Consider the following 22480-nt stretch of genomic DNA (forward strand, 5'->3'; position numbering starts at 1 on the left):
TTTTATGTTTTCCGCTGCAAAATTCTGAATAAGCCGTTACGTTTTCACACGGGCGATAATACTTTGATAATTCTCTATAGTTATATTTATAAAAATGGTTATTTAAGAAAAATGAGAATTGTCGGGGTGTTACACCACACGACTATGTTTTCTCTTAAGTATAATAAATCAAAAAAGAAAGTCAAAGGAGCTTGTGTGAATAGTGTCAAAAACTCAATTGTGTAATGTAAATAAGAACGGAGGAAGTATTATCGTACTATATAAGAGTAATATTTTCTCTTTACTAAATTATTGATGCTTTCTTTAGTAGTTTGTTGCTACATATAACTTTGTACTTTGTAAAATTTATATCTTTTCTTTTAGTTTACACCGTACTTTTTACTAGGAAATAAATTTAAAAGTAAAATTGCTTATTTATTTAAGGAGCCCTGAATTTTTATTTCTCCTAGGACCTAATAAATGTTAGAACCGGGGTTGCCTTATTTTAATATGAGAATAATTCTTGTTTGAGAACAGGCGCCCGCCGGGCTCGGTCTCAGGGCACACCAAAAACACATCACTAGAACTTGTTGCAACATGTTTCAATTCAGCGCACATCATTTTATAAATCTCATTTATGATTTAGGCATTAATTTTTTTTATAGTTTAGGCTTAAATTCCTATATTTATTATTATGGGCTTACATGTCATTATTGTTTGTTTCTGGTTCAACTTTTTGGGTACTCATTGTTATCAATGGTTACAAAGTACCCCCTCTGTGTTTTAAAAATAGATACATTTTTCTTAAACGACTGTATTTGATACGCTTTCCTTTTTTGATATGTTTTGGTCCCAACTTCCAATTATATTAATATTTCTCTCTTTCTTGTGGTCCCCAAACTTACTCACATCATTTTTTTAACATAATAAATAATTCACCCATTACTTCACTCTCATCTTATTTTAATAAATTCAACTCACTCTCCTAAAACTATGTGCCGGTCAAAGTGTATATATCTTTTTAAAATACATACGGAATACCTATACAGCTATACTCGTTCCAAAAACTTGAGAACTGGAATCGTAAATCGTTACAACAGAACACAGGTTCCCAATTTTGTTACACAAAATTAAAACCTGAACAATAATTGGTTTGGTTTCGATCTCGCAGGTTCATCATTGATTCCAGTTCCAATTCATTGTATAATGATGTTTTGCCCACCCCTATTTGCAAGTAAAGGCATACTGACATCTTCTCACCGCAATAACTTGGTTGGCAACCACAACCATCTTGCCATGTGTGGTCACGGCCAATAGATCAGCTATATATATTGCGATTCTGAAACGCGGTTGTCTGTATCATACTTTGATAATCAATAGGCATACAACTTGTTGCTTTTTTTTTTTTTTTTTTCAAGACAACAATCAAATTTAAGGCGTTATAATATCTTCCTAGACAAATATTATTTGGTGAAAAACAATACAATAATATTTTACATTCTTTCTTGACTTCTTGTTATTTTTCCGATAGATAATGCATCAATATAATCTAAAATACCCAATATAACTAATTAACTAGCTAATTGATCCGAAATTTCTCTTGTTCTCTTTCCTGCCAGACCCGAATACTCTATTTGACAGCTAGAATAGATTAGTTTTTAATGTCCAAAAGAACATCATGTAGGATAAGCAACATATCAATCAATACCTAGTATTTAAAAAGGATAACCATATATGATTAGTTGACACGTACCACCCTACCATATATGATTAGTTAACACATGTCACCCTCATATATTTTTCATTCATAAATTTGTTTTTTTTTATAATTTTTCATTTTATTGTTTGTAATACGAAATATTTTACAGCTTCAACACCTATTTCACTTCATCTTCCTCATTAAACATCAATTCACAATTTAATTCATATATTCATTCAATTGCTTCCACTCGGTCACTCCATCTCCCTCTGTAACACTAAAATTAATTCACCATCTATTTTTTTTCCAACTTTCACCTCTATATGAATCATCTATTCCCACTCAAAACGCAAGCACTCGATAAAATTAGCACTTTAAAAGACGGCTTAACAACAACTATATAATTGTTGGTTCATTGAACGGGCTCAAAAGCTAGTTTGCCTAAAATATCTAATCTTGTTAGTAATGCACAGTAGAGACGTCTTAAATAATTTGGGGCCATCTGTCAAATATACAAAAGACAAAAAACAAACAAATGCTTCCAACAGGAATCGAACAACATCCCAAAAAGTCAATGTCCACATCCTAGGCGTTTTTCTTAACGGCTGAGACAAATTCTACTTGGTAAGATAATTTGCAGATTTTTTGGGTGATTAATTGAATTGATTGAGTAGGAATAGCGTGCAAGATATATACTTTCTAATATCTATAGATGATGAATGGTGCTTGGTATGATGGTATCTTTGTGTGACAACTTGGGATTTCATAATTATAAGTTAGAATCGGTAATTAAAAGAAAACACCAGGTAACTACATGTACGACGTTTCCCGATGACTTGAGAAGTAGAGATATGATGCAAAACCCGGCCTTGACATTCTTGCAAATGAAACAGAATGTAAGTTGCTTGCGGATGTTAAAATAAAAGTAGCATCTTCAACATCTCTGTTAAGAATCGTATAAATCATCTGATCTTGCAACTTTTTGCTTCTTAAAGGGTCTACAATCTATCCGCTTTGGTCTCTTTTGAATAAAAGGCTAATTTTACCAGAATTATCACTCCGTATAAACGCCGGCCACTTGCTTCTATTTTTGTTCTTCAACTCGGTTAAGCCTCCAGGATGTTTTGTTAAACTAAATGAGTGGTTACATTATAATTCTTATCCAAATTTTAATATTAATGCATTATCTTGGTATAGTGATTGATATATTGAATTCATCAATATTATATGCATAGCCTGCAAATGTTAGAAAATCACTATGGGATGACCGGATAAAATTATCAAGCCACGAGATATCACGCTTTTCTAATACTACTTTATCGACCCATATTGGAATAATCGGGTTCACGATAATACTATTCAGATACAATGAAGAATCAATTGATCTTATGTGTTCTTACAAAATCAATACAACAAGAATGTATTTTAACACTCAAATGTCTCACTATGAAGAAAAAATTTGCAAGAAATTTTCTCAAAAGTATGCATGTATGTTTCATATATTCGATCATCATCTACCAAATGTGTCCTAAAGACTCTATATATAGATCGAGTTCTTTATGAAGCGTTATCGTTGGATATGAGATATCCAACGGTTACATCCAAAGAAACCGTGCGTCATAATACCATCCTAAAAAGGACGTTATAGACTTCGTCCGATCGAACGCGCGTGCAAATTACCATTTGTCATGAAATTCACCCAGACAGGCGGGTTCACCCGATCGGGCATGCATAGCAGGTACACGATTATTTCAGAAAACGACCACTCACCTGATCGGGCAAGCCGCCCGATCAGGCGAGAGTGTAAAACTTATTTTAATGAGTTTTGCTTCAAAGAACGGGTGAGTGCCACAAATTAATTTGATTTCTTAATTTAATCTCCTCTCTTTTAACACATTTGCTTTGAATAAACTCTAAGTATAAACATTATACTTGGTACTAATTAATCCTCTTCAATTCTTAGAATAATACACACTTCATATTTAAGACATAAACCCGTTTATTCTAAACAATTAATGTGAAGTAAAAATATTAGCAAAAAAAAGTAATTAAGGTTTTTTGTTTTTTAAGGGAAAGTAATTAAGGTAAATTACAACTATTAGCAAAAAAAAAAAAATATATATCCTAAACAATTAATGTGAAGTACGTCCTAAAGATTCCTCGACAGCCATGGAGAAAGTTGGATTAGGAAGGGTATAGCCACCATCAAGAACAAAATTAGCACCAGTGACAAACTTAGCTTCATCACTTGCCAAAAACAAGGCTGCATTAGCCACATCTAACGCCTCAAGAGCAGCCCCTTTAAGCACAGCACATTCAGAAATCAAGCCATCCATTGTGTCCTTGTCAATCCCTAACGCTTTAATTGCTAATGGCGTCGAAACAGCACCCGGTGAAATCGCGTTAACCCTAATACCATATTGACCCATTTCAACGCACAAGTTTTTCATTAAACCAATAATTGCATGTTTGGACACAGTATATGCATGTGGTGCCTGCCCAGCGGTAATTGCAGCAATGCTAGACGTAAAGAGTATTACACCGGACTTACCCTGAATCATTGCTCTCGCTGCATACTTAGCTCCTAAGAAACTACCATACACATTTGTTTCGAACACTCTTTTAAAGTTTTCATTTGTGGTTGTTAAAATTGACGGGTTTGGGTCTCCGAATATGCCAGCATTGTTGAACATGATATCGAGTTTTCCGTGTTTAGCTATGGTGAAATCAACGAGATCTTTCACGTCATTCTCATTAGAAATATCACAATGAATGTAAGTGATTAGTTCTTCGTCATCATTGTCGTTGTTGTTGAACCAAGTAATTATTTGGTTGCACAAAGAAAGGCCTAACTCGTCTTGAACATCTGCGATTACGACTTTGGCGCCGTGTTCAACAAAGAGTTCCGCTGTGGTCTTACCGAAACCACTTGCTCCTCCTGTTATGATTGCGACCTTACCTTTTAACCTGTATGGATCCATCGGTGTAATTTGTCAACAAAATTTTCCATCAAATATTGATTGATCAAATACACTATTTTTTGTTGCTATTTTCTGGAAAGATAGATACACGCTATACGGAGAGGTGATAAATCCAAGGAAATTTTTACTTCTTCCAAGGAAATCCACATTTTTTCAAAGATGATTTCTTTGGATGAAGTGAATTATTCCTTGGATTTATCATTTCCCGCTATACGGATATACTAGTAGTAGTAAGCACTGCACATTGATTGGTCTAGTGGGGCACGATTATTATGTAGTACTACCTCCGTTTCATTAAATTTTTTACACTTTGATTAACGTGTCCAATAATCAAAACTTTGATCATAAATTCTCACTATTATATCTATCAAAAATTATCATGAGATATCTTGTAAAATTCGTGTCAAAATGTATTTTATAAATATCAAACTTTTATAATTTTTTGTCGTACAAAATTGGACATATGAACAGTCAAACATTGTACAAATAGTAAGTGTAAACATATTTTAAAAAAAGAGGTAGTATACTAGCTAGTATGTACGACAGTACTAGTGGCCTCACATATTCAATTAGCTCGTCGATAATGTATTTGAATTAATGTTGAATAACCCTGTAAATCAGCGAACTTTAATCATACAATTTTTATTTTAAAGAGACACATAATTAACTGATAATTGATTACTAGTCATATGATATATACCAAAGAGTTGAGGAAGTAAATTCCAATATCATAAATGTATTACAAAATACAAACTTTTATATAAGGCAGTCTTACACAAAAGACCGCATTGTGTCATATAAGTTAATCAATAAAATCAATTAGTTAAGCATTGAAACCAATTAGTTAAACAATGAAACTAATTAGTTAAAAAATGAAACCAATTAGTTAAACAATCAAAGTGGTTTTTTCGGTAAGACGGTCTTACACAAAAGCTACCCATTACAAAATACATATCAGCCAACAAAACGACAAAATAGAGAAAAGACAAACACTAAATGACTCTTTTTGCTGGTCACTTAAGTAATCGTATTAATTAAATGACTCTTGTCTATTGATTTGTATCAAAATTCCGTAAAAAAAAAAAAGAAAAAAGGATTTGTATCAAAATTAGTTAATACTCCGTAATATTTTACATTAATATATAAAAATTGAATAAATTATGTACATGTTACATGTTATGTACTTCCTCCGTTCCACAATAGATGCATCATTTCTCATTGCACGTATGCCAATGCGCTTATTTGAACATTAATATCTCTAAATGCGTATAAGTAAAAATTATAAAAAATTGATATTTGGAATCCTTGCATTAATACGAATTTAAAAAAATCTCACTTGACTATGTTTTTTCTTACACAACAGTGAAACAAAGGTTGTCAAAGTTGATTGATGAATAGTGCACAAATGAGAAATGATGCATCTATTGTGAAATGGAAAAATTGACATAAATAATCCCAACTTTCACACATCTTCTAAAAATAATCCCAACTTTGGATTATTTTTGAATAATTCAAACTTTAGGGGTTACCTTCTCAAAATAATCCGAAGTCTTTTTTTCTTGTCATTACTAATCCATTTTGGGTCTATTATACATAGGCAAATTGATAGTTTGGATTATTTTGAGAAGGTAACCCCCAAAGTTTGGATTATTCTAAAATAATCCAAAGTTGGGATTATTTTGAGAAGATGAGTGAAAGGTGGGATTATTTATGTCAATTTTTCCTTGTGAAATTGAGGAAGTATGTGCTTTTTCGATTTTTTTTACTTGAACCATTTGCAATTTTACAATATTTACTCAATCTCTTTTATCGCTTTACATATTAAGTTATATAGTCATATTGAATCTTGTTAAATTTGTCTCAATATATATTTTCAAATATTAACCTTTTATAGTGATAGGTAATGTATAATTAGAGATACTAATGGCTAAATATTTTGTATTGACAAGCGTGACACATCAAATGATGCAAGTAAATGAAGATGGAGGAAGTATAAATTAATCACAGGATGTTATCTATGGAAACTAACTACATAATGAGAAAAAACTACTCCGTATATGAATTTTTTTTGACAACGTACTTATTGAAAAAAAAAGGTGATTGGAATACGAGTAGATCAAATCAAAGTAAAGTGTTTATGTAATGACAACAATGAGCAAGTAAGATATATAGAAGTAATTCGCACCTTTGGGCCGTAGGAGGAGCCATTGATGGATGAAATGCCGTGTAGCAATTAGTCAATTACACTAATCTGGTAGCACAACACTTCTTATCCCCTCCTTTGTGCGGATACGAACCTCCAACATTATTAGATCATCAAATATTTATCCATCTTGTCCTTTTCCAATCATTCATTACCTTCGGTTTTTTTTTTTTTGGTTGCGACGTTGCGAATTTGGGTTAAAATAAATCACAAAGTTTTATTTACAAGCAGTGTACAATAAATATTATACTCCGACATAAAAGTTAATTTAAAATGCTTAAAAATTACTCTATATATAAAAGTTATTTATTTTTTAACAATAATCATTTCTTCAAAATTATTAATAATATAAATAACATGTGCTCTCCCCCTCCTCTACCTCTCTCAAACCCCATTATCGAATTTCGAAGGGGCTTTCATTGATTTTATCGGATGAAAAGCCCTAATCTTTTCTTTTTTTGGTGTTTTTCTTTAATTTTGTTTGTTTTTTTAGGGTTCTAATAATACTTCCTCCTTGTGCGAGGAACTTTCTCCCTCAAAATATATGGTTTTTCTTTTCCTTCTAGGGATAATTTTTTTTAGGTTTTTAGGTTAGAGGATCCTAGATTTCTGATGTACGAGGGAAAAATATTATTTAATTTCGCAGGAGAAATTGATTCGGCGATGAGGATATGTGTGGTGTCGCAGCAGATGTCAGTTCTACCTCTACAATCAATTAAATTTGATTTAATTCAATATCAAAACTACAATAGATCAAATGACCCCCCTTGTTGAATATTGTATTAAACATCGATGTGTTAGAGGGTATACTAGATGTTCGACGTGCAATGATCGTAGTTGTGCAGAAAAATAATTTTATTTGATTCGATTTGTTATGTATTTGATAGATTCATATCTGATCTTTTATAGATGTCGCATGACTTTTTATCAATGATTCAATTTTAATGTAAAAAAAAACATTAATAAGGCAATTCTTTTTGCCTCACTTTGTGAACTAGTACCTTATGTTTTCAGTTTTGTCAAATATATAGTACATTGAATGAAAAAGTTGGATTAAAAATGGTACCTTATAGCAACATTCCGGCCAAATTATCAATTTTCCGGCTATTGATTCCGTTTGTTGGCACAATTACCTAGTCGGCTAGCTCTCCTTGGTCAATCAAAGTTCACGGGAATTTCTAATTCTCATGTTGTCAACCAAACAACTTAGAGAAATTCACATGAATTTTACAAGGGAACTAATTTTCCTTGAATTACAACTTTCTATGGGAATTAAATTCCCATGTCAATCAAACAAGCCCTTATATTACCTGAACTTAACTAGACTTGTATGAACTTAACTGAACATATCTGAACTTACTTTTTCTGAAATAAGTCAAAATAAGTCGAACAGAACAAAGCCTTAGGGGTCGTTTGGTTCGCACGGGGTAAACGGAATGGAATCAAGAATGGGATAGAAGGGGAATGGAAATCATTCCCTTTGATTTAAAAAGTTGTTTGGAATGCTTTTATTCTTTTTTTCCATTCATCCTCTCACCACTCCGACCGCCGCCAGCCACCGCCCGCCTCCACCTCTGTCGCCGCCCCCTCCTCCCCCCTCTCCCCTCTGTCGCCGGCACTCCCCCTCCCTCTTCCCTATGTCGGCGGCACTCCCCCTCCCTCTTCCCTATGTCGCCGCCACTCCCCCTCCCTCTGTCGACGTCGCCGCCACTCCCCCTCCCCTCTATCGACGTCCCCGCCACTCCCCTCCCCTCTGTAGCCGCCACTCCTTCTCCCTCTCCCCTGTCGTCGTTCTCCCTCCCTCGATTTGTCGGTGTGGATGTGTCGGCGGGGATGGTCGGTGACGGAGGTCGGTGACCCAGAAGGTGGCCGGAAGTTGGTGGTCGCGTGGTTGGAGGTTAGATCTAGAGTTAGAGGTGAGAGAGAGGAGGTGGGGGAAGTGAAGATGGGAAAGGGAATGGAAAAGTCTTGGGGGGGTGGGGAATGAAGGTAGAGGGTTTTGGGGTAAACTAAATAATAAAAAAGGGTAAAGAGAATGATGAAAGAGGCCTAACAAACAATAACAAAGGGAATGATTGCAGCCCATTCTCTTTCCCTTTGATTATTACCCCCAACCAAACGCCCCCTTAGTATCAAACGGAGTGGTCCTGGGTTAGCATTTAGCCTTCCCTAGTTCCCTGCACGTTCTAAAATTTCGTCTGCGTGTACATTTTTGTTGTTAAAGGATCATACAAGATGGAATTATGGGTAACTGAAATACCCAAAAGATAATTCAACAGGCCTTAGATCGAAAGCAAGGAGGCCTTAGGAGTTTGTTTAGTCTCAAGATTTTCTAATATTAATGAGTTTTCTAATTGTGTAATGTAATACTTTCATAGTTGATAAAGGTAACGTATTATTTGATTCCAAGGAGCCTTTGAGTTATATTTTGGAGTTGTAATGAAGTTTAAGAGTTGATTAAGTTAAGATTAACCATCCTTACAATTATATATTATCATCTAATTAACTGTATCTGTATATTTAAAAGCCAATTCCTTTTAGTACACGGTTGAAAAACTAATATTCGTTCTGATGTCATGAAAATTTTCATACTTAATTACATTATTATTGTTATAGTTGGTCAAATGAAATCTTGGGATAGACTATCTCATGTGACGTTCCTCTATAATCTTCGTTGATACACAAATCTTTGTCATGATTTTTGTGTATTTGTTTAATCAACTGATAACCTGTATATAATAAGAACATCATATATTCAAGCAATTATGTATTACATTGATAATCTCTCTGAAGTTGTATAGCATTTATCCCGGTACGTTACTTGGTATTGGTAAGATGAGTATTTTAGCCACATCAACCACAAACAAAAGGTAAGCAACCTTGATTAATTGCATTACTTGGAATGTCAAATTTTATTAATCTTATTTCTTTTCTAATTTAAGTTGATTAATTTTGTTAAATAAATTGTTTTAAGATTGGAAGGGAAGGTCGCAATAGTGACAGGTGGAGCGAGTGGAATTGGTGCAAGTACGGTAAAACTGTTTTGGGAAAACGGCGCTAAAGTTGTAATAGCAGACATTGAAGATGAGCTAGGCGAAAAACTGGCAAAAACTCTCAACAACAGCAATAACGATAACATCATGTACTTTCATTGCAACATCTGTATAGAAGAAGAAGTCCGCGACCTTGTAGACTACACAGTCTCCAAGTATGGTAAGCTAGACATAATGTATAACAATGCAGGCATAAGAGACAAGCCTAGATCAGGTTCGATTTTGGACTCAACTCAAGAAGATATGGATCGGGTCCTTAAAGTAAACCTATATGGTTCATTCTATGGAGCTAAGCACGCAGCTCGAGTCATGGTACCACAAAAGGAGGGTTGTATATTGTTCACTTGTAGTGTTTGTACTTTAATAGGAGGAATATCAACTCACCCTTATACTATGTCTAAGCATGCCATTTTGGGATTGGCAAAGAATTTGAGTGTTGAACTTAAGCAACATGGTCGCATAAGGGTCAATTGTATCTCCCCATCGGGAGTATTTACTGGCATGGCACCACGCCTTAGTGGGGCTAAAGGACTACTCACGACCGAGGATGTTGCTAAAGCGGCTCTCTATCTAGCTAGTGATCACGGTAATTTTGTGAATGGACATAATCTTGTTTTAGATGGTGGGTTAAGTGCTATGACTTCTTTAATTGGATTGGCTTTCGGTTCAACTTTCACTAACTAATAAGCCCTTATTTCTTATCATTACCGCTTTTTTGTTTTATTATCTTCTTATACTTCGTATTAAAAAGCCGAAGGATTGAAAAAATAAAAATTGCGTAATTTTTGTTTCAATTTCACCCCTTCACCCCTTTGTTTATTACAAGCTCTTTTAGCTAATTTAATTATTTTTATTTTTATTTTTATTTGCATGATTGTCAAGCATTGATTAAGAATAAGGTTAAGTAATTTCCTCTGTTTCTTAAACATTGTATCATGGTTGACTTTACGCTCTTCATCACATGACTTTGACTCTTTATGTCTCGAATTAAGTGTAAGAAATTTTTAAAAGTTGATGTTTAGAAAATACATATTGATACTAAGCTAATAAGATCGCACATGACTACAATTTTTCATACGTACTATCAAAAAAATGACCAAGTGTATATTATGAATAATGTAAAAATCCAAATGGTGCAAAATTAGGAAACTGGGGAAGCAGATAAATTGGTAGTAGTTTACTCCGTTTTAGATAAGAGTTCATCCAGGAAAGTTCGTGATGTTGTAATTAACTAACTATCAATGTAATGTAGGAAGTTCTTATGTTAGTTTTGAGGTATTATTTCTAGCCAGGCCCGGTCCTGACAATTTGGAGGCCCAGGGCGAAACATAAGTAAAGAGCCCCTTATGTACAGTAAACTTTTAATGTATAAAGATTTTTTATACTTTAAAAAATAGATTGTATAACATTTGGGTGGTTGGACCTTGAATATATTATTTTTCCTTTCTAAATAATACGCAAAAAATCATTAAAAGAAAGAGGAAGTGGTTAACAAAGAGAAACACAGACAACCAAACTAAAACAATACTCCATAATTATTTTTTCTAGGTTGTTTGTATCCGGAATATAAAATACTGTTACAAAAATTCAATAAAACATAGAATTATAGAAATAAGGCATGTAAATTAATTGAAAAACATGCTAAAAACAGGTTAAAATTTCAATCGGCAAGATTCAAACCTGGATTCCCCCCACTTCATCCACGCTACAATCTTCACCCACTTAACCAACTGAGCCACTGCTACTTTTAATTACTATTGCAATTTTTATTGTAATTATATTAACACAAACTGGTAATTTTGGGGGCCCTCCCCAACAGGGGGCCCAGGGCGGCCGCCCCTCGTTTCACCCCTCAGGGCCGGGGCTGTTTCTAGCATGTTGCAACGATTCAGATGAAACCGATAGGGCCATTAATGGGTTCCAGATCCATTCTATTCGGGTTGAAACCATATAGATTGTTGCGAAACTGTTTGTTATCGGGTTTCAGATCTTAATCGGGTTAATATTTTCGAGTCGATTCGAATTCAGATTGAATATAATTGGATCGGGCTTCGTGTTCCATCTTGCAAGTTATTAACAGCATCGATTCTAAACGATTCGAATTATCCAAACGTATTCAACGGCTCGAGTTGAGAATTGACAACCATAAACACCCCCTCAAACATAAAGTTAAACTCGGTCCAAATTGACACTATCAGAGCCTACCATGCACCCAAAAGAGTAAATGGCACAATTTCTTTCATTTGTAATTTATTAGTCTTATATGCACGCAATGCTAAAATATACTCCTTCCGTTCCAAAATGTTTGTTACATATTCCTTTTAGGTTGTTTCAAAATGTTTGTTACATGGGGGAATCTTTCCTTTTATAAACTTAATATAATATTATTTTTTGTGCCAACTTTTAATTTTAATTGGTCCAATTTTTTCAACATTAAATTTCTTTACAATTTCCCAAGTATGTTAAGTTAGCAATCTTTGTGCTTTTCCATTATTGGTTCATTTTGATAAATAAAACAATCTTATTGGTTGTTGTAATTATTAGTGGATTGAGGTTTTACTTGGTTTATTTTTTTAATAAAAAACCAAAAGAATCTTTATTATACGTTAATAAACGTGCAAAAGTCCAAACGTAACAAATATTTTGGAACGGAGGGAGTATTAAAAAATACGGAGTAAATTATGTTATGTAATTTATTAGGAAATTTTGTGAAACACTACCTTTAAGTTCGGTGGTTTTGTAAATTGCTACCTTATAAAAACTTTTTTTAATTTAACTACCTTATAAGTTTGGTTTGTTTGACTAACACTACCATTTGACGTTTTTCGTTAATGTTTTCCGTCGTGTATTTCTTCTATTCTTTTAAATATCTCTGTTCATTTGTCATTTTGTGCATTTACCATATTAAATAACCGTTGTAGTGGAGTCCAAAGACGTAAAACATTAACAAAAAACGGAAAATGGTAGTGTTAGTCAAACAAACCAAACTTATAAGGTAGTAAAATATAATTTCCTTTTTAAAAGGTAGCAATTCACAAAACCACCAAACTTAAAGGTAGTGTTTCACCAAATTTCCAATTTATTATTGTTGTTGGGGCTCATTTACCAAAAATAAATAAATTCACGGGAGGTTTACAACACCGAATCGGCGCGGAGTAACCGGCTCTTCAGCACTACAATTTCATATGTTGGGACTTGGGGTTTCTTGATCAATTTCGATCTTGTTCTTCATTTTCTCTTCCCTCTAATCCACAATTTACTACGCGATGAAACTATGAACGTGGGTTCTTACAATACCATCTGCAATTGGGTCCATACCGTACTAATTTTGTGGGTATGGTCTCAATCTCAATGGGTAAAAATCAACTGTGTATCTGGGGCCGAGTCAGAATTCGACCCGAGTTCTCTGGGTCCAGAATTACTAGAAACAGCAAGAAATCCCGAGTTCTTCGATTGGATGAAGAGGGTAAGGAGGAGAATCCATGAATACCCAGAACTTGCATTCGAAGAGTACAAGACGAGTGAACTCATCAGATCAGAGCTTGACTCGCTGGGGATTGAGTATACTTGGCCTGTTGCTAAGACTGGACTTGTCGGGTCAATCGGGTCCGGGTCACAACCTTGGTTTGCTCTTCGGGCCGACATGGATGCCCTCCCAATTCAGGTCCATCCTCCTCCCCTTTCTTTTAATCTTTATTGATCATTATATAGAAGTAATTTTTAATTATATGCTTAATAATGTTAATGTTTGGCTTTTATAGTCAACGGTTGAAGCAACAAATATGATGGTTGAAAACAACAATGTTTGAAGTTGTTATTTATGTAAAATTAGCATGTAATTTAGTGAGGATAGTTGGTTGAATTTGTAGTTTGAGTTAAATTTATATCCATGAAGTGTGTAGGTAAATTCTTGTAAATATTGTGGCATTTGACAGTTAACAAATTAATTAAGTTCATTTGAATAATGTATGTAGTATCGTAACCGTGCTTTTAACTTTGATTGTAGAACTATGGACATGGATTAATGTAGTTGTATAAGATGATTAGATTATCTGTATCAAAGTAAGGTTGTACATACATGAAAATGTTTTAAAATGGTGGTAAAAGAAGGAAAAGTTATTAAAGTAATACGTAAAATTGTAGAAGAAGATTTATTAGACAAAAAAAAAACAACACTTATGAAATTGAGTTCTAAATATTTACAAGAATTTACCTACACGTATCAAAGTAAGATTTATTAGACCAGAGACGGCAAAGAGAGTATTTGGGAACATAGGGAGTAAGTTCTAAAGTAGATTATCCGAAAGTATAATGTGTTTCTATGAAGAGAGAGGAGTAATCAAGATGACTATGGGGGGCAACTAAATTGCAAACTTCTCTTGTAATTTGACTCATTTTTCGTGAGTCGGAGCAATGGCTTATTTGCTGAAACTGTTCCATGACTTCCAACAATCTGATCTACTCTGGACTTGTTGTTTGGTTAGTAGCTCAGTGGCTTTTGAATTAAGTTCTGGAATTGTAAATTTGTAATGCACATCATTTCTGATGATATACAATTTCTGGACATAGGATCCTGAATGTAACCCTATTCTACTGAGACTGTCAACCTATGTTCACTATAATGTACAGAAGGCTCGGGAAAGGGAAGAGACAAGTTCCAAACTTCCAATCCTTGAACTACATGCTTATACACCGTATTTATACAAAAACAAAAAACCAACTCTAAGAGCTTCAAGCCACTCTACTCTAAATCATGATGACTAACTTCTGTCTTCATCCCATGCCTTGAATTTAAAGGAACCTTTTACTAAAATTGAGAAATTTACACCACGAGTTGTGAAAAGGAACCTTTTACTAAAATTTAGAAATTTACACCACATGTTGTGAAAAGGAACCTTTTACTAAAATTGAGAAATTTACACCACGAGTTGTGAAAAATACCCGATGCTCAAACTTCCAATCCTTAAATTACATACTTGTACCTTCTCGTTGGGGATTTTAATTTTTTATACTCCATATAAATTACAACTTTATTTTTCTTTACGAGAATAATAATCAATTTTATTCAAGAAGAAAAGCCTAGTCGGCAATGACAAGGAGTGAAACATCCACGGTGATCTTCCATCCAAACCTTTACCTCACACAACCTTATTCAGTGACTCAATAGTTGTCAATTAAAAGTCACAAGTTTTAAATTCCAACATAATTCATACAGAGATATGTACATACTTCACCATTTTGACTTTCATGTTAACCAATACACAACTTTTACCATTAATAGCTTTATTTATCTAGTAAAATATTTTTTTTCTTTAGATTTTTAAAAAAATTAAATTTGAGAGTAATCCGACAACCTTTTATATAATAACATTTATTTATCAGTTTTTTCACTAGATACCATCGAGGTTTTCGAAAATGGATACCCTCGTGCTTTCAATAATTCACCATATGCCTTTGAGGTTTTAAGAAATACCATGACTTGACCCTGCCGTTAATTTTCCGTTAAGTTTTTGCTACAAACTTAATTCACTAGATACCCATCTTGATTTCTCTCCTCCAACGCTTATTTTGTAGAAAAAAGTCCATGTGTCGCTTTCTTATTGGCTTTAAAATATTTTTTAAAAAATAAAATAAAATGAAGCTTCTCCTCTTTTTTATCTTCCCCGCTAATCACAACATTATGAAGCATTAATTGAAGCGAACACCGTAAATGGCGTCAACCATAGGAGAAATATTGATCATGAATCTTCTCCTCTCCATGACTCTCTCTCCTCCCAAAAACATAAACCATTTTTACTGCTTCATTAATCGGTATCTTCTTGGAACCTTCTTCAACCCCACGATGTCGCCATCATGTTCCTCCAACTTCATCTTGAGTTTTCCTCCCTTTCTCCATGTCTTTATTTCCTCTTTCCTCCTCCAAAACCAAAATATTCCCAGCTACATCACATGATCCTCCATCACTATATCTACCAAAATCAATACAGAAACACACCCATAATATTGTTACAGTTCTACTGTAATCTAAAGTCACCTTAAAAGGGGATATAGGAAATTGAAACTAAAATTAAATAAATAAGCAATTCAACTAAAAACACAACAAATTTCTAGAAACACGAAATTAATTGAGCAAATTTCAAGTACGTTGTTGCCACTTTATCACTTTTCCAAAAAAATTCGAGATGAAATGCATCCTCAACTCTGGGAATTTATGCTTAACTACCGAAGGATGAGAATAGTAATTCCCATCAATTTTCTCCAACGATTTGTTCAAAGATCAAATAACTGGTTTTTCACATCACGTCATTCCTTAGTCGTAACCCAATCAACAGTGAATTAGAATGTTTCATATGTGCGAATGTTTCATTAGAATACATTGCAAAAATATTGCATAATTACATGAATCGTACATCTATATCAAACGAAAACATTTAACCCCACATATTCTTTTTTCTATGTTAAGTGAGTTTATTTATATCCATTCAAAAGCAATGAATGTGTTTAAATGAACCTTAGGTTAGTATTACAGAATTGGTGACACTAGGCATGGTCGCACGGATGTAACAACCTTATATGTGTGGGGATATTAGGATAACAACAACAACAACAACAACAAAGCCTTAGTCCCGAAATGATTTGGGGTCGACTAACATGAATCGTCGTAGGAGATCGTCATTGTCACCAATCAAACCAGAAAGGAGCAAGAAGTAAAACTAAAAAAGCAAGGAAGAGAAGGTGGAATTAATGAAAGTAAGATAGAGAAAAATGTATATATATTATAGAAGAAATATTGTAAGAGATAATAAAAAATAAGTAACGTTTAAAATAAATGAATAAGTAAAATAAGTACAATTCAAAATAGCATGTAAAAATATTAAAAAAATTCAAAAGAATTTTAAAAATAAAATAAAAATAAGAATAAAAAATAAATTAAAAAATAGAAAGAAACAAAAACATGAAAGTTGTATAAGTCAAATGAAGTCAGCAATATATATATTCTCTCCCTCCACTCTATCCTATCCAACGCCATATTTTCCTCAATCCCAAGAAAGCTCATATCGTGCTCAATCACCTTCCTCCAAGTTTTCTTAGGTCTTCCCCTACCCCTTGCAATTCTATGATAGGAGGTATAGGGCTAGTTTCCTTGGGGATGCTCCTGATGCTACCCAAAATAATCTGTTCCTAAAGAATCGCTAACTTTAGAGAAAGCACCTTTGCCCCCTTTTGTTTCCCCGATTAGAGCTTAATTACTTTTTTACAATTTTTGGTTGCATGGAATAAATGATGAGAGACAAAATTGGTGGTACCAGACGAACTGAATGTGAGAGTAAAGTGGTGGTCCTTCTTAGTAATTTGTAGTATCGGACAATCTTTTGGGGTCATCACAAAAAGTAAAATGGGGCAAACAAAAAGAAACAGGGAGAGTTAAAAAGAACTTGAGCCATATTTGTATGTAGTTAATGACATAATTCGTATGTGTTTTCTTTTCTCCAATATTTCTTTGACACATAAAATAGTTTAGCAAGCCTGTCTTCTGAACTTTGTTCCTAAATTAGTGCATCTCCTGCTCATGTTAGTGAGTTTACGATGAACAAAAAGGCATATTTCCACTTTCCAATGGCATTTTTGGCGTCAAGGGTTACAAATGAAATAAATGTTTCTTTTTGGCCTTTTTCATGTGTTAGGAAATGGTAGAATGGGAAAACAAGAGCAAGGTGGATGGTAAAATGCACGCATGTGGGCATGACGTACATGTCACAATGCTTTTAGGGGCTGCAAAGTTGTTGCAGCAGAAGAGGAAGGTCTTGAAGGTATTTATATTAGAAGCATGTAGATGTAAGTTTACATCCTTACAATCTGCTGTACTTTAACTGTTGATGTTTAAAGTTTAACAATTATAGGGAACTGTTAAGCTAATTTTCCAACCAGCGGAAGAAGGTCGTGCTGGTGCATATTCTATGATACAAGAAGGGGCTATTGATAATGTGCAAGCAATTTTTGGACTTCATGTTTTGCCTTTTACACCTATAGGAGCAATTGGATCTAGACCTGGACCTTTTCTTGCTGGTTCAGGCAGATTTCTTGCAACAATTCACGGGAAGGGTGAAATGAGAGACCCGGTTGTCGCAGCATCCACCACAATTTTGGCGCTGCAACAACTTATTTCTCGAGAGACAGACCCTCTTGAATCCAGAGTAAGTTCCAATATGTACTCACAATCATATGATTTTTGGAAATTGAGCCGTCAATGCTAGCTATAAGAATGGAGAATGCAAGAATAGACAAGGGGTTATATGACCATTTGAGCATCCAGTATTGGTGGATTATTCTCATATTCATGTTGATTTCTTTTATGTTATAATTTTGCTCAGCTCTGCTCTGTTCTTGTTGTCTGACTGCGATTCTCGTGAAAATGAATGCACGCTAATCATGATTGATTCTTATATTGACATAGGTAGTAACAGTGACCATGATACAAGGCAGCCAGCAGAGAGACGTGATCCCCAACATTGTTAAGTTTGGGGGGACTTTTAGGAGCAAAACATCAGAGGGGTTGTCCGATCTTCAGAGAAGGATTAGAGAGGTAAGTCAAAATATCCATGAACACAACTCTTCCCTCCAATTTCCAGTACAATCTGATGCTTTTTTTTCGTCACGTATTTATGTACATAGTATATGTTTTAGTATTGTCTCAAGAAGTTTCAAGGTATACTACGTTGGGTTTTGGGGGAGGGATGTTTAAGTGGGATCTTCTTATCTATTACTATGTACTAAAAGAGACACCAGGAATGACACGTGTCAATTCCTGGTGCAATTTTTTCCCGCCAAAAACCAATTTCCCAAAAAAACGTGTATCTATTTTATTTTATTTTGTTTCTCTACCTTTTTTTATAAACTATTTATGTATGGAAATAAAATTTAGTTTATAAATTATAGCAATAATAGATACGACGTAATAATAATTATTCTAAATTGGTAATATTTTAGTCAAATCGCTATATTAATAATGGAAAATATATCACTCAATGTTTTGGTCAAATTACCATATTAGCATTTTAAATATGCATATTAGATGAATAAATTTAAACAAGTATGTTAAAAATGTAATAACTATGCAGTAGTTTGGTAGATATTCAGTTAAATATTTTGTGAAAAAAATGATCAAAATCCGTGCGTGCACAGGATCTAATCTAGTACTATAATAGGTGTTAGATAGTTAGTTGAATGATGTGTGAACAGAGACAAGTGCATGTGTCAAGAATGAGACTTCAGCATTGTTCCTATATGATCTCTGGAGAATACAAAAGACTAAGGATCATGCATTTGCTGGTTACAAGTTTGATCTCCTTATTTCTTCATGTCATGGCCTTTTAAGTGCTCTTATTCAGTTCTTTGCTCAGGCTTAAAAGCCAAATTTCCTTTTCTGAAGGCATTTGGACATAATCAAGGATATGGTTGAAGAGAGTCCTCTGATTTCTTCTTTAGAATCATATCCGCTAAAATTAATCCGTTGGATATTTTACCTCTTATTTTACTTTCATTACTTTCACTTTCCCCCTCTTCCTTGTTTATTATTTTAACTTCCCAACATGTCTTGTTTAATTGGTCACATTAACGATCTCCTATGTCGATTCATGTTACCCCAAATCATTTTGGGATTAAGGCTTTATTGTTGTTGTTGTTGTTGTTGGATATGTTAGTCAACGTGAGTGCTTGGTTAGCATGATATAATTGATAAGATGATGACAATAAGCAAATAAACTTTGCACCATATACAGGTCATAGTGCTGCAAGCATCTGTGCATCGGTGCAATGCTACTGTGGACTTCATGGAAGAAACAGGAAGGCATTATCCTCCAACTGTCAATGACGAAAAATTGTATGACCATGTGAAGGGAATAGGAAGTATGTTACTCGGTGAATCAAATGTGCATATTTCCCCATTTGCAATGGCAGCAGAGGACTTTGGCTTCTATTCACAGAGAATTCCGGGTGCATTTTACAACATTGGGATAATGAACAAAACACTAAACTCGAACAAGCCATTACACTCTCCATACTTTTTTGTAGACGAGGATGTTCTCCCGATTGGAGCTGCACTTCACGCTGCTGTTGCAATGTCCTACTTAAATGACAATGCAATTGCACCATTTCAAAGTCAATAATTAAGGAGCTTTATGGAATTGGCTTATGTTGCAATACAGTACAGGAAATGTTATTAAATTCAGGTAAAACTAGTCAATTTGGCTCATTTTGTTTTGTATTCTATGCATTGTGTTCAGATATAGATAGTTCTTAGTTTCTTACTACCTCCGTCCAATTTTAATTGTCACATTTACTAGTTCAAATTACTTTGTCAAAGTGATAATTAATTCCAAGCGGAGGGATGTTTTTCTGTAAATATATATCTTTGAGAGGTTTTCGATGTTTAATTTGACATTCAGTTACAATTGTATCTTTTTTTTTTTTTTTTTTTTTTCTTTTTATCCCGATAACACCATTATGAGTCGACTTGTGTACATCTAATTTTTAAGCTTCAGTGTTTATTCGTCTAATGATGGGAAATTAGTTGGTTTCCTTGGGAACATGTACTCGATTATTCGTACATTTGTCCCATATATAATGATTAATTAGGGAATGACACCATCTTTTGCTATTGTGCTCAAATAATGAGTTGTTGAATGTTAAATTTTGATTCTGTATGTAGAAATGTAACAGTTAAATTTTGGCATGAATCACATTTAGATCCATAATACCCGATTATATAGGGCTATATAAAGCAAAATTAGTCTTAAATTTTGGAAAAGTCACAAAATCCAAACTCTGGCCTCTGAAACGTTATTGACAATTTGACACCCTTTCCTTGTCTGTCATTTCGTATTGTAGCAGCATCTACACCTTTGTTTGTTCGAGTATCCACAATGCAGCCTCCAGAATTGCAACTACAACAACCAACACCAACACCACCACCACCACCACCACCACCACCACCACCACCCGTTCAAACGTCACAAGCACCAGCATCGTCTCCACGTCCTAATGTTCACGTACCGCAAGAATGTCCACGTAATAGTACACAAATGCTAGAAATGCCGTCACCATCAGCACCACCACCATCTCCATATCCTAATGGAAGAGCGAGATCGCCAGTGCATATTCCTGTGAGATACCCACCACCTTTAAACTTAAACGTAAACCAAGTAACAACTACGGCTGAATGGTCTACCGGACTTTGTGCATGCCACTTTGACGTCGCAAATTGTAAGTTCTACTTGACAACTATATGACATAACATATCAACTCCTGGCAAAAACGTGCTTAGTACCTTTGATTTCAAACTAAACGTCTCAAATAGTTCTATATCAATATACATTATTATCTAGGAAAGTGTTTTCCGTCAAAACAAACATATCCTAATCCTAAGTTATGTTTTTGTTTTTGACATATAGAAATAGGGGAATTAATGTTATTGATTATTGGCAGGTTGTATCTCATTGTTTTGTCCATGCATCACGTTTGGGCAGATTTCAGAGATAATTGATAAAGGCACGTCATGTAAGCTCCTCTAGAAAATGCAGACAAATTCCGTAAATTAGTCATGCAAATAAAGAAATTTCAATTTATATTAATTTCCCCTTGGTTGTATGCAGCCTGTGCGATCAATGGAGCAATATACGCATTGCTTGCTATAGTACTTGGATGTGCGTGTTTTTACTCTGCTATTTATCGACGAAGGATGAGGTATCAATTCAATTTGAAAGGCAGCAATCTCGAGGATTGTTGCATTCATTCATGCTGTGAGATTTGTGCTCTTTCCCAAGAATACCGCGAGCTTCAATTGCTAGGTTTCGACTTGGGTTTAGGTAATAATGATCGATCGATCGATCGAACCTGGTAACCTGTTTTCTTTCATGGACTCCAAGATAAATTACCAGAATTACTTTTGTTTACAATTTTAATTTAACTTGTAAAATTGAAAAACCATCCCGCTTTTTGCCAATACAATTTTGTAAACCTCAATAGAATCTGGGTACAACCATGTCAGTAAAGATTTATGGCTTTCCCTCTCTTCGTGCGGTTTAAACTTATACAAATGCCAACACTTGAACTGTTTCTTTTTTTTGTTTTGGTATTTTTCATGATTTTGTTAAATGTATTTAGGATGGCATGCCAATATTGATAGACAAAACCAAGGAGCAACCACGGTACCACCTCCACACGAGAGCATGCGGAGATAAAAAAAAAAATGTAGCATAAGATGAACACAACTCAACTTCATCACCAGTCAAAATAACTGTGACAATGCAAATGAGACTCAAAGCTATTATTCAAAAACCCGAAGTTGATGATGGGAAAATGGCAATTTGGGGTGGTCCAATCATGCAAATGGTGATGATAGGTTAGGTCAAAGTGTTGCACTCTTCCCTGCCCAAACCCAGCTGCAATACAAAAGGCAGAGTATTGTCAATTTCTGCTTTATACAACAAATTATAGGGGGAAAAGAATTGTGACATTCTATCCCACACGCCACATTTACAAACCAATTTGATATTCTGGCTTCCAT

At 34.3% G+C, this 22480-nt stretch overlaps 4 protein-coding genes across 5 annotated transcripts; 3 read left to right on the forward strand and 1 right to left on the reverse strand.

Annotated features, from left to right (window-relative positions):
* Positions 1–3624: 3624 nt before the first annotated feature.
* Positions 3625–6996, reverse strand: LOC110778014 (short chain aldehyde dehydrogenase 1). The gene is made up of 2 exons (XM_021982573.2): positions 6845–6996; positions 3625–4645 (listed from the first exon to the last, which is right to left on the reverse strand). Exons 1-2 carry the CDS (start codon positions 6865–6867, stop codon positions 3811–3813), a joined length of 858 nt encoding a protein of 285 aa, XP_021838265.2. The 5' UTR covers positions 6868–6996; the 3' UTR covers positions 3625–3810.
* Positions 6997–9610: 2614 nt separating this feature from the next.
* Positions 9611–10736, forward strand: LOC110778017 ((+)-borneol dehydrogenase 1-like). The gene is made up of 2 exons (XM_021982576.2): positions 9611–9732; positions 9837–10736. The coding sequence occupies exons 1-2, from the start codon at positions 9698–9700 to the stop codon at positions 10597–10599; spliced, it is 798 nt and encodes a 265-aa protein (XP_021838268.2). The 5' UTR covers positions 9611–9697; the 3' UTR covers positions 10600–10736.
* Positions 10737–13027: 2291 nt separating this feature from the next.
* LOC110778013 (IAA-amino acid hydrolase ILR1-like 3) lies at positions 13028–20366 on the forward strand. Its single transcript, XM_021982572.2, has 5 exons — positions 13028–13579; positions 17601–17726; positions 17817–18110; positions 18371–18499; positions 19695–20366. The coding sequence occupies exons 1-5, from the start codon at positions 13190–13192 to the stop codon at positions 20079–20081; spliced, it is 1326 nt and encodes a 441-aa protein (XP_021838264.1). The 5' UTR covers positions 13028–13189; the 3' UTR covers positions 20082–20366.
* Positions 20367–20489: 123 nt separating this feature from the next.
* Positions 20490–22479, forward strand: LOC110778016 (protein PLANT CADMIUM RESISTANCE 2-like). 2 transcript variants are annotated; one of them, XM_056837217.1, is made up of 4 exons: positions 20490–21177; positions 21400–21471; positions 21567–21779; positions 22078–22479. In XM_056837217.1, the coding sequence occupies exons 1-4, from the start codon at positions 20838–20840 to the stop codon at positions 22152–22154; spliced, it is 702 nt and encodes a 233-aa protein (XP_056693195.1). In that variant the 5' UTR covers positions 20490–20837; the 3' UTR covers positions 22155–22479. The 2 variants fall into 2 exon arrangements, with proteins under 2 accessions (XP_056693195.1, XP_056693196.1); XM_056837218.1 differs by having other exon boundaries at positions 21400–21462.
* The last annotated feature ends 1 nt before the right edge of the window (position 22480 follows it).

The sequence above is a fragment of the Spinacia oleracea genome, chromosome 2, assembly GCF_020520425.1.
Source record: "Spinacia oleracea cultivar Varoflay chromosome 2, BTI_SOV_V1, whole genome shotgun sequence".
In the NCBI taxonomy this organism is placed as follows: Eukaryota; Viridiplantae; Streptophyta; class Magnoliopsida; order Caryophyllales; family Amaranthaceae; genus Spinacia; species Spinacia oleracea.